Source organism: Limulus polyphemus, unplaced genomic scaffold (genome assembly GCF_000517525.1).
Source record: "Limulus polyphemus unplaced genomic scaffold, Limulus_polyphemus-2.1.2 Scaffold3638, whole genome shotgun sequence".
In the NCBI taxonomy this organism is placed as follows: Eukaryota; Metazoa; Arthropoda; class Merostomata; order Xiphosura; family Limulidae; genus Limulus; species Limulus polyphemus.
The window spans coordinates 81,655-94,407 of record NW_013669248.1 but is presented as its reverse complement, the minus strand read 5'-3'; the positions used below and the strand labels follow the sequence as shown (position 1 = coordinate 94,407).

At 34.2% G+C, this 12,753-nt stretch overlaps 1 protein-coding gene across 1 annotated transcript in view; it reads right to left on the bottom strand.

The window, feature by feature from the left end:
• Positions 1 to 12,753, bottom strand: part of LOC106469743 (DNA-binding protein SATB2-like) — a 23,514-nt gene that overhangs the window by 5,006 nt on the left and 5,755 nt on the right. The window contains exons 2-3 of the mRNA XM_022398298.1: positions 7,306 to 7,491; positions 4,362 to 4,488 (exon numbers count right to left, since the gene is read on the bottom strand). Coding sequence (XP_022254006.1) covers positions 4,362 to 4,488; positions 7,306 to 7,318 — 140 coding nt within the window. The 5' untranslated portion in view covers positions 7,319 to 7,491. The remainder of the gene's footprint in view (positions 1 to 4,361; positions 4,489 to 7,305; positions 7,492 to 12,753) is intronic.

Here is a 12,753-nt window from a genome sequence, read left to right as displayed (position 1 = left end):
CTCTTCTGGAACAGATGATCCATTCTATCCTTGTCTCTTTTCTTCCTCTTCTGGAACAACTGATCCATTCTATCCTTGTCTCTTTTCTTCCTCTTCTGGAACAGCTGATCCATTCTATCCTTGTCTCTTTTCTTCCTCTTCTGGAACAGATGATCCATTCTATCCTTGTCTCTTTTCTTCCTCTTCTGGAACAGATGATCCATTCTATCCTTGTCTCTTTTCTTCCTCTTCTGGAACAGCTGATCCATTCTATCCTTGTCTCTTTTCTTCCTCTTCTGGAACAGCTGATCCATTTTATCCTTGTCCCTTTTCTTCCTCCTCTAGAACAGATGATCCATTCTATCCTTGTCTCTTTTCTTCCTCTTCTGGAACAGCTGATCCATTCTATCATTGTCTCTTTTCTTCCTCTTCTGGAATAGCTGATCCATTCTATCCTTGTCTCTTTTCTTCCTCTTCTGGAACAGCTGATCCATTTTATCCTTGTCTCTTTTCTTCCTCCTCTAGAACAGATGATTCATTCTAACCTTGTCTCTTTTCTTCCTCTTCTGGAACAGCTGATTCATTCTAACCTTGTCTCTTTTCTTCCTCCTCTGGAACAGCTGATCCATTCTATCCTTGTCTCTTTTCTTCCTCTTCTGGAACAGCTGATCCATTCTATCCTTGTCTCTTTTCTTCGTCTTTTGGAACAACTGATCCATTCTATCCTTGTCTCTTTTCTTCCTCCTCTGGAACAGCTGATCCATTCTATCCTTGTCTCTTTTCTTCCTCTTCTGGAACAGCAAGTTCATTCTATTCTCACCACTCACCTTCTTTCTTTGGAACTACAGGTTTATTGTATCCTTACCTCTCACATTCTACCTACACATCAGGTTCTATCTTTTTCAAGAACTCAATTTAGGAGTGAGTTGTTTCTTTAGGTTAGGCCTACTTGCATACTCTATAATGATATCTGTCCAGAGACATTTAAAATTCTAAAATATTTCTACATTTAGCTGTGTTACACTATCTGTGAGAATTATATATAGAGTCTCATACTACTTGGATGATTAATTCTATTACATTCTCTTGCAAAAGGAGATCATTTCTTTATAGATGCTTTTCCAATACCCAAAGTGCGGTCTTGGACTATCACAATGTATCTTGTCTATGGTAACCTGCTAAGCCACTGATTCAAGCCAATAATTTGCAATTGTTTACTGTCCTGAAGACATAGCTTCATTTTTGATATCTTCTTTGAAACCATGTGGTTATGATTTAGCCAGGTAACTTCACAATTGTTTCATATATATAAATTACAAGAGATTCACCAGGTTGCTATAGCTTTGCTGCTTGCCAATTAATGATACCTGCAAAGGTGTCTTTTCATCCTCAGTCTTTCTTTGGCTGTGCCTTTGGTCTTGGTTATTCAGACGATAAATGTGTGTTTGCCTTATTACTCTATCACAAGCTTCCAGTGTCTTTGTTTCCCTAATTAGTTGTCCTTAGGTTTGTTGCTTAAGCTCGAATTTAGTCAAACCATTAATGCATGTTTATATTGAGGATTTAGAATAATCTATCACAATCTTTGTAGTAAAAGATCCTCTTCCTTTCTTTGAATTATCACTGAGAACCAAAGTTCTCAATCATCTATTAATTCCTTTCTTTGAATTACCACTGATAACCAAAGGTCACATTCATCTGTTTAGATCCTCAGCACATGTTGATCTCAAACTATTACTTATTGTGTTAAAATTGGTAAAATTTCTTAAGATCTAATGAGTGGTGGCATATTTCTATGTTTCTTATAATTCTTGTTTAGGTGACATATTTGCTCCCGTACACCATCGAAGATGGTAAATATTCTTGTTCTGGTGACACATTTGCTCCCGTACACCATCGACGATGGTAAATATTCTTGTTCTGTTAACACATTTCCTCCCGTAAACCATTGACGATGGTAAATATTGTTGTTCTGGTGACACATTTGCTCCCGTACACCATTGATGATGGTAAATATTGTTGTTCTGTTAACACATTTGCTCCCGTACACCATTGACGATGGTAAATATTCTTGTTCTGTTAACACATTTCCTCCCGTAAACCATCATTCACTGTTGAAGTCTCTACTAAGGATGCTGTCCCACACTTTATTTTATTCATTGTTGAAGTCTCTACTAAGGATGCTGTCCATTTTTCTTCCATTATTCACTGCTGCTGTACGGACAGCAGCATCATTCACTGTTGAAGTCTCTACTAAGGATGCTGTCCCAGATTTCCTACCAATAATCACTGTTGAAGTCTCTACTAAGGATGCTGTCCCACTACATTATTTTATTCACTGTTGAAGTCTCTGTTAAGGATGCTGTTCCATTTTTCTTCCATTATTCACTGCTGAAGTCTCTGTTAAGGATGCTGTCCCAGATTTCTTCCATTGTTCACTGTTGAAGTCTCTGTTAAGGATACTGTCCCATTTTTCTTCCATTATTCACTGCTGAAGTCTCTGTTAAGGATGCTGTCCCAGATTTCTTCCATTGTTCACTGTTGAAGTATCTACTATAATTAAATTAATTTGGCACATCTCAGCATTCTTTTCACCTTTGAAAAAAGTTAACCCAGATATGATGAGGGTTCCTACAGTAGATTATTGGTGGATTTGAACCCAGATTGATGAGGATTCCTACAGTAGATTATTGGTGGATTTTAACCCAGATTGATGAGGGTTCCTACAGTAGATTATTGGTGGAATTGAACCAAGATATGATGAGGGTTCCTACAGTAGATTATTGGTGGATTTGAACCCCAATATGATGAGGGTTCCTACAGTGGATTATTGGTGGATTTGAACCCAGATTGATGAGGGTTCCTACAGTAGATTATTGGTGGATTTGAATCCAGATATGATGAGGGTTCCTACAGTAGATTATTGGTGGATTTGAACCCAGATATGATGAGGGTTCCTACAGTAGATTATTGGTGGATTTTCTCCCAAGAAAGTTTGATAATAAGTGATGCCACAATATGGCAAGGGAAGAGCTTAGAATTTATTCTGAGTTAACTACTTAATTTAGCCATATTTCCATTTTAAACCTCTATAATCTACTGACAAACAAAGATACATAAAAACAGTTCACACTATTATATGTTTTGCAAAAAATGAAGATCTCTGTGGAAGAAAAGCTAGAATGGATACAATGACCTTTACCAAATGTAATCATGAAAAAGTACAAATGTTCCATTTCAGGCAGTAGAAAAAAAGAGCTAAAAACAATTTTAATCATCAATTATTACAATATAAAAGAAAGTTATTCACATTTTTATAGAATTTAATATTTCAATGTAAAATAATACCTTCAAGAAGGGCTCACAACTGTTTACAAACACCCAAACACAGCAGGTATATTGAAACTTATATTACAATTATATTAAAAATTCATCACGTTACTATACAAAAAAAACTAAATACACGTGTCTTGCTAGTTATAGAGAGTGCTTGAGTGAAGAAAGAAAACTTGAAAGTTTTGAGATTGGGAAATAGTTTTCAAGCTTTTTAGAACATGTGAAGTGTTTATGATACAGTCATTACACCTCATGGTTTAAAGAGCACATTGTTCTAATTTAATTTTTATACTATTACACTTTTTACACTTTATATCTAAATATTTAGTACTGTGTTCTGTTGCTGTCAGGAGTACTTACATGTTCTCTTCTACAGAACTGTCAACTCACTTCTTACAGGGATGTTAACAAAAAAGTTAACCATCAACTCACTTCTTACAGGGATGTTAACAAAAAAGTTAACCATCAACTCGCTTCTTACTGGGATATTAACAAAAAAGTTAACCATCAACTCACTTCTTACTGGGATATTAACAAAAAAGTTAACCATCAACTCACTTCTTACAGGGATGTTAACAAAAAGTTAACCATCAACTCACTTCTTACAGGGATATTAACAAAAAGTTAACCGTGAACTCGCTTCTTACTGGGATATTAACAAAAAAGTTAACTGTGAACTCACTTCTTACAGGGATATTAACAAAAAGTTAACCGTGAACTCACTTCCTACAGGGATATTAACAAAAAAGTTAAGCAACAGTTTGTCTTGAAAAGTTCCAACTATATGACAGAATAAGAAACTATGTAAAAAAAAAATTTTATAGATTCAATTAACAAATAGAAACAACTCAGATTCTTATCTGCCCAGGAATTCATTAACTGTACCAGGGAAGACTAGTTGGTAAATCAAAATGTCAAGTTTGATCTTGGTTGACTGTCATTGCTTCGTGCTTCTAATTTCTATAATACTCTCACAATGATATCAACCATAGATTTCTACTTGAAAACATCTAACTAATACAAACAGATGAAAATCAGTGACCTACCTACTGAGTCGAATTCTTAAAGTGGCTACTGCACCAAGATCACCTAGTATATCTCCTACTGTGGCATCTGAAGTGTCAGTGATTTGTTCAAAGGATAATGGTTTCCAGTTTTTTAACTGTATTGCACCTACATTAATAACAATAGTTCTGTAACTGTATCGCATCTACATTAATAACAATAGTTCTGTAACTGTATCGCATCTACATTAATAACAATAGTTCTTTAACTGTATCGCATCTACATTAATAACAATAGTTCTGTAACTGTATCGCATCTACATTAATAACAATAGTTCTGTAACTGTATTGCACCTACATTAATAACAATAGCTCTGTAACTGTATTGCCCCTACATTAATAACAATAGTTCTTTAACTGTATCACACCTACATTAATAACAATAGTTCTGTAACTTTATTGCACCTACATTAATAACAATAGTCTGTAACTTTATTGCACCTACATTAATAACAATAAGTCTGTAACTTTATTGCACCTACATTAATAACAATAGTTCTTTAACTGTATCGCACCTACATTAATAACAATAGTTCTTTAACTGTATCGCACCTACATTAATAACAATAGTTCTGTAACAATAAAAACAAAACTGTCTAGCCCTACTTTTATTGGTAATAATGGAAACAACGTTGATGAACATCACTTATTCTATAACAACAATTCAAAATACTATCTGTATTTTCAGAAAACAAACAAAGAAATCTTACTTTTCTACTAAATATTTCAACTTTAGCAGCAATGGATAAAGGTGGAACATGCATAATAATGGACAAAACCAAAACAAGTATGAAATGTTTAGTAATGAATAGAATCTGAAAATGTATGTTTACTAATGGACAGAACCAGAACATGTATGTTTACTACAGAACCAGAACATGTATGTTTACTACAGAACCAGAACATGTATGTTTACTACAGAACCAGAACACATATGTTTACTAATGAACAGAACTCAAACATTTATGTTTACTACACAATCAGAAAATGTATGTTTACTACACAACCAGAAAATGTATGTTTACTACACAACCAGAACTTGTGTGTTTACTACAGAACCAGATCACGTATGTTTACTACAGAACCAGAGAATATATGTTTCCTAATGGATAGAACCAGAATATATATATGTTTTCTACTGGACAGAGCCAAAGTACATATGATTTTGTTAGTTTTTTAAACATAAAGTTACACAGTCAGCTAACTTTGCTGTGCCCATTGCAAGTATCAAAACCCAAGTCACTGTGGATGTGTACATTTATTAATGTGCAAAACCAGAATAATAGCTTTACCATAATGAAGAAAAGGTGAGCAAGTTTCGTGGCAATATTTTGATTACTTGGATAGTTGGAGTAATCGAGTATAGTAATAATAAGAAACACTAATTTTGATTACTTGGATAGTTGGATTACTATTCTCGATTACTAATAAGAAACACTAATTTTGATTACTTGGATAGTTGGAGTAATCGAGAATAGTAATAATAAGAAACACTAATTTTGATTAAGTGTTTTTTATTATTACTATTCTCGATTACTCCAACTATCCAAAAATTTTGATTATTGGATAGTTGGAGTAATCTCAAAATTAGTGTTTTTGTTATTACTATTCTCGATTACGCCAACTATCCAAGTAATCAAAATTAGTGTTTCTTATTATTACTATTCTTGATTACTCCAACTATCCAAGAAATCAAAATTAGTGTTTCTTATTATTACTATCCTCAGTAATAATAAGAAACACTAATTTTGATTATTTGGATAGTTGGAGTAATCAAGAATAGTAATAATAAGAAACACTAATTTTGATTACTTGGATAGTTGGAGTAATCGAGAATAGTAATAATAAGAAACACTAATTTGGATTACTTGGATAGTTGGAGTAATCGAGAATAGTAATAATAAAATACACTAATTGATTAATTGATTGTTGAAATAGTCAAAACAGTAATAATTAGAAAAAACGAATTTTTATTAATTGATTGGGTTGGTGTAAAATATCTATTTCATTGGGCTGAAGTGGCATGTAATTGTCATATGCTGACGTTGTGACCCATGGTTAACCTTCCGCAGGTCTTTGGGCAATAACTCCATGTTTTGATGGGACCTACTTTACGTGTTAAAGTTCCACACCACTGTACCCATTCTTAATAACCATCCTCACAAGGAAATATTCCCATACCAATCTCCATAACAGGGGTACGTGAACCTCCTTAACAAGAAAAAAAGACATCAATGTCCCTGATACGAGCAACACTAGGGTATCAATCTTATTATGTAAAGTGTTAATTTCTTGGTAAAATGAACAACCTGCTGGAAGTCATCTTTGTTAAATATGATACTTTTACAGACAGAACAGGACATAGGTCACATCACAGACTAACATAAAAGCAAAATAAATGACAAAGAGAACAACACAAAAAACTAAAGTAAAAAAGGCTCTACACATAAAAATAAAAATCCCTGCATTCAACAGAGGCTCAGAAATGGAGATCTGTAATGTATGGATTAAACTCCTCAAAAATCTACCAATCACAAGCCTTGTTAACAAAACCAACCAATCAGGAATCACCTGTACTTCATCAATCAATATAATAATACACATAAGCTCTTCACCACAGACACCCAAAAAGAGAAAAAATACAACAAAAACTCCAAAGCTACAGATGTGAACAAGATCTATGAAAGTGCATCCAAACATCTCCAACAGAGAAAACATCCAGCAAGTTGTCCATTTTACAAACTGATCTACCTGATAACCACAGCCTTTAAAGAATTCTGAAGCTCCTTTCGGGATTCCCAAAAAAAAGACATTCTATGCTGTTGGAATTGTCAAAATTATGTAATTAAATGTTGTCTACGGACTAATTTAACATACAATACAGTTTCATTTAATAAAAGTCTAAAAAGATAAAGAAAGCTAGTACCTTTAGCACACATGGCCTCAGATGCTGAATACCCCAGTTTAGTAAGAGCTATCCGAATCAGTTCTGTGAACAAAGTACTGGTAGGGATTATAGCATAGCTGTCTAGTTCAACTGACAGCTGCAAGGAGGAGCTTCTGTGATGAGCTGGGCCTTTTTCCACCACACAGTGTACTGGAAGAGCCTTTCCTAGAACAATCAAAACATACTTTCATTATTATAGAATAGGTTCCTTGAAACACTGACGAGTTAAAGGACAGCCATCAATCTAAGTGTTAAGATGACAGTACAAACCAATAAACCTGAACAGTACTGAGTGTTAAGATGACAGTATACAACCCAATAAACCTGAACAGTAATGAGCACTAAGATGACAGTACAACCCAATAAACCTGAACAGTACTGAGTGCTAAAATGACAGTACAACCCAATAAACCTGAACAGTACTGAGTGCTAAGATGACAGTACAAACCAATAAACCTGAACAGTACTGAGTGCTAAGATGACAGTACAAACCAATAAACCTGAACGGTACTGAGTGCTAAGATGACAGTATACAACCCAATAAACCTGAACAGTATTGAGCACTAAGATGACAGTACAACCCAATAAACCTGAACAGTACTGAGTGTTAAGATGACAGTACAACCCAATAAACCTGAACAGTACTGAGTGCTAAGATGACAGTATACAACCCAATAAATCTGAACAGTATTGAGTGCTAAAATGACAGTACAAACCAATAAACCTGAACAGTATTGATTGCTAAGATGACAGTACAACCCAATAAACCTGAACAGTATTGAGTGCTAAGATGACAGTACAAACCAATAAACCTGAACAGTACTGAGTTCTAAGATGACAGTACAAACCAATAAATTTGAACAGTATTGAGTGCTAAGATGACAGTACAAACCAATAAACCTGAACAGTACTGAGTGCTAAGATGACAGTACAAACCAATAAATCTGAATAATATACACATTAACAGTGGGTAATTTATTCTAAATAACACAGTATGAAGTACATGTTTTAAGTCATAATTTCCTATCATATGTTTTAATATTAGATTTATACACCGGAGTAAAAATTATATAAAGTTAGAAAGAAATGGCCTTTACACTCCAGGTTATTATAATTATTTGTAGTGAAGAGATCGTTGTTGTTTTTTTCTAACTGTATTATCAAAATGTGTAAAATCCTCCAGAAAGCACTACAAATTCTGAAAGACAATAAAAACTTACATATACAACAAAACACTGTCATCCTCTAGAAATATATATATATTTCTACTGTACAAATAATACATGTTTGGTTTGATATCTGTCCAATAGCTATCTAATTCTTGCCAGCATGTGACACCTGGTAAGTATTGACACTCAAAACCCCTACATATTTACGGTTAACATAGGTAAGTATTGAAACCCAAAAGGACCTTATCCCTGTGAACGGTTTTCTTTGTAGATGGAGCAACGTAATATTCACTTTAAGGGGTGTTTCGTATCATGGGGAAGGGATTTTATTTGTTTGTTTAACACATTGAAAACATTTCGTAGTAAATGTCGTCTTCTTCGGACAAACACGATTCTACTGCCTGTACAAAGGGACCAGGCCTTCCCTAACATTTAGAACATTATATTTTGTTATGATATAAATAATCAAATTAATTTTGACAGCTTTTTTACATTTTTTAGTAAAACTTAGAAATGTTTTCATCCAGCAAGAAATTGTACTTACGATTACATACCAGGCAACAACAACAACAACAACAAAAATATTTCTCTACTACTAAAAAAATGCCATTGTTTCTGGGTAATTTGACGATGCTGATTCTAAAAATCATTTTAAAATTACTGATCACCTCTAGTTTCCATGTTATGAAAGATTCATTCAAAATATTCTTACATATTTTAAAATAACTTTCTCTTTATAACTTTATTTATTCATTGAAAATGCTATTGGAAATGTTCAAAAACAATACATAATAGCAATACCAGTTTAAAACTTTCATCGTGCTATTATAGTTTGTTACAAATTATCTGCTTGGCTTGTTGCACCTTTTGTGTATGTTCTCAGTTTCACGTAGTAAGAACCAACAGTAATCTCCCAGCATCACAGAATTCTATTTGCAGTTCTTATTTGTTTGTAGTTAAGTACAAACAAACACAATGGGCTATCTCTGCTGTGTCCATCACGAATATCGAAACTCAGTTTTTAGCGGAGGGAATCTGCAGACTTACCACTGAGCCACTGAGGGCTTATGTAGTTGTAATCCTCAAATACACACAACCCTGCCATAGCAATGATACTTTCTGCAAGTGTTGCTATAGCCCAATTAACAAGCTGGAAAGACAAACACAATCGTTTAGATGGCACGACAAGACTTGTCTAAAATTACGAGTGTATCAAAACTGATGTTTGTTCTGATAGTGCAGCCTTCCTCAATAAGACTGTATGTTAGCATTGATGTTTGTTCCGATAGAGCAGCCTTCCTCAATAAGACTGTATCTTAGCACCGATGTTTGTTCCGATAGAGCAGCCTTCCTCAATAAGACTGTATCTTAGCACCGATGTTTGTTCCGATAGAGCAGCCTTCCTCAATAAGACTGTATCTTAGCATTAATGTTTGTTCCGATAGAGCAGCCTCCCTAAATAAGACTGTATCTTAGCACTGATGTTTGTTCCGATAGAGCAGCCTTCCTCAATAAGACTGTATCTTAGCGCCGATGTTTGTTCCGATACAGCAGCCTCCCTAAATAAGACTGTATCTTAGCACTAATGTTTGTTCCGATACAGCAGCCTCCCTAAATAAGACTGTATCTTAGCACCGATGTTTGTTCCGATAGAGCAGCCTTCCTCAATAAGACTGTATCTTAGCGCCGATGTTTGTTTCGATAGAGCAGCCTTCCTCAATAAGACTGTATCCTAGCTTTGAGAAATAAAGGTACATTGTTAAACAAGTGATAGTTATCTTTGAAACAAAGTGAAAAGAGAGGCTTGTATGAAAAAATACCATTTATAAGTGTTTCTATAAATGCAAGCAATATTATAATGTTTCTATAAGATGCGAAATGCAAAAAAAATTACTAAGTAACACTTTTTTGGGGGGGAGCATAATGAAAGCACCTCCTCACTGGGTGGCCTTAAAACATTTAAAGTACATTAAACATAACAAATCGATTTTTAGTCGTTTCCACATTAACTTTATCGGTTTTCATTTATATATTTATTTGATTTATTATTCTTTATGTAATTATTTATTCATTACATATCAAGCTATTATTCTTTTAACATACTTATATAAACCTCTTTCAGATACATTAATAAAACATTTAATCTCAATAATCCACTGCTACATCTGTCAATCTTCCATCGTAAATGCATTATTGTGAGATTGAGGACATTGTATTATTTGGGTTACTAAAACCTATAAAACTATGCAAGTTTCATGCCAAATATTCAAATTTACCTAAAAGAGATTTATTTTATAGATAATTACTTAGAAATCGTTTCTTTTTGGTGAGAAAAAAAAATGTTTCTTTTTACTTCTTTCCATTAAGTCTGTACTTCTATACAACTTAAATATCTTAACAATTAGGAAAACAGATATTATAAACTGTATTGTTGTGATGTGTTCTTTCGTTCGGCAGATTATTTGGTAACAATAATGTCAAGTTCATTCCACGTAATGATAACCAACTAATTTATTTCTTCAATAATACGATTTTCGGATAGCTTCCTTGTATGCCTAAGTTCACATAAAATGTCTCAATACATTCCAAACTGTTGCTACTAAGCCTAACTTACTTAAGTCTATACAATTTCTTCACAAAATTAGTCGATTAATAAACAAACAAACTCGGTGAATGACTGAATAGATGAGTAATTGAATACTCATTGGTTTCTCATTCACTCACTGCTTCACTTTTCTAGTATTTATACTGTACTCACCTTCTACTCACTACACTAATTTTCTTGATCATTACGTCATACGCCTTGTGGCAAACATCTATATCAAAACGTTAAAAATATAGCTTACAAGAGTATTATTTTATGTTTTCAACATATGTATATTATCCTGTAAGAATATTATAATATTCTATAAATATAGATCTTAGTTGTGGCTTTTAGACATTAGTTTTTGCTGGAGTACACAAGTTATTTTCAAGTTTTACAGTAATCTTATTACAGAGCAACCCACGTGAATCTTCATCAATTTACGATTTTCATTATGTAATAAGTTCAACAGTTTTCTTGTGAAAATTAAACTGGCTTGACAGAATTGATTGTTCTTAGTTTATACAGTAATAGGGGCATGTCTAGGCTCTGAATGAGACAAACAATCCACCAAAGAAAAAAGGGTAGTTTGTTGTCGCAAACGGGATTCCAAAGTCTCAAGAATATTACCAAAACATACCACTGTAGAAAAAAGGCCATACATAAGTCTCAGAGATAAGTTGGCAGTAAATGATCCTGGGACAAAGCTGCATCCCTTCACAGGAGATCCCAACAACAGAGAAATCACGTGTGTAAGGATAGAGCCAACAAAGACAACACATGCCAATGTGGGGGTAATCAGGGAGGGGCCATCCCTCAAAAAACCCTGAGGATCACCATGGAAAGGAGGTGGATGGTAGACAAGCATCTTAGGAGAATCGATAGGGTAAGACCAAGTCGGGAAAATTGGGCATGGGATAAACAAACGGGATGATCAGGGTCAACCTCCTACATGGACAAATACAATTGTAAGTGCTGAGAAACGAACATTCAGCCTGATGGTAGGCCAAGGCAAACAGATCTAAACCCCATGGAGGACGAGCCATGCAGGAACATCAACCATCTGAAAAACAACATGAACTTCAATATCCAGGGAATGGTGGAGGTATCATGTAACAAAGAAAGAAGGGGATCATATGAAATCGGGGAAATGAATAAAACAGAACATACCTGAGAAATCATATCTAAAAAAGTCATACTGATTCCACATCAGGGGCATAGGAAGATTCATCAAAATCAGGTGGAGGAAAAAGGCTGTCAAAACCATTGTTGACCCGAACAGGAGGAATAGGTGCAAGATCAAAAGAAGCTGACTCGTATAATGAACAATCTCATGGCAGATGATAATTGATAAGTCTAAAGATGAGTCACTCCCACCTGTAGTCTGTGTAAGTGTGCTAGTAGAAGGTACTTCAAATACCCTGCTAATAGTGAATGGTATGTAAACAAGATAGAACTTTCATGAGGAACCCAATTATAGTAAATGATATGTAAACAAATCAGTACCTTAATGAGAACCTAATGAATAGTGAATGATATGTAAACAAGTCAGTACTTTGATGAGGAACCTACTGATAGTGAATGATATGTAAACAAGTCAGTACTTTGATGTGGACCCAATTATAGTGAATGATATGTAAACAAGTCAGTACTTTGATGTGGACCCAATTATAG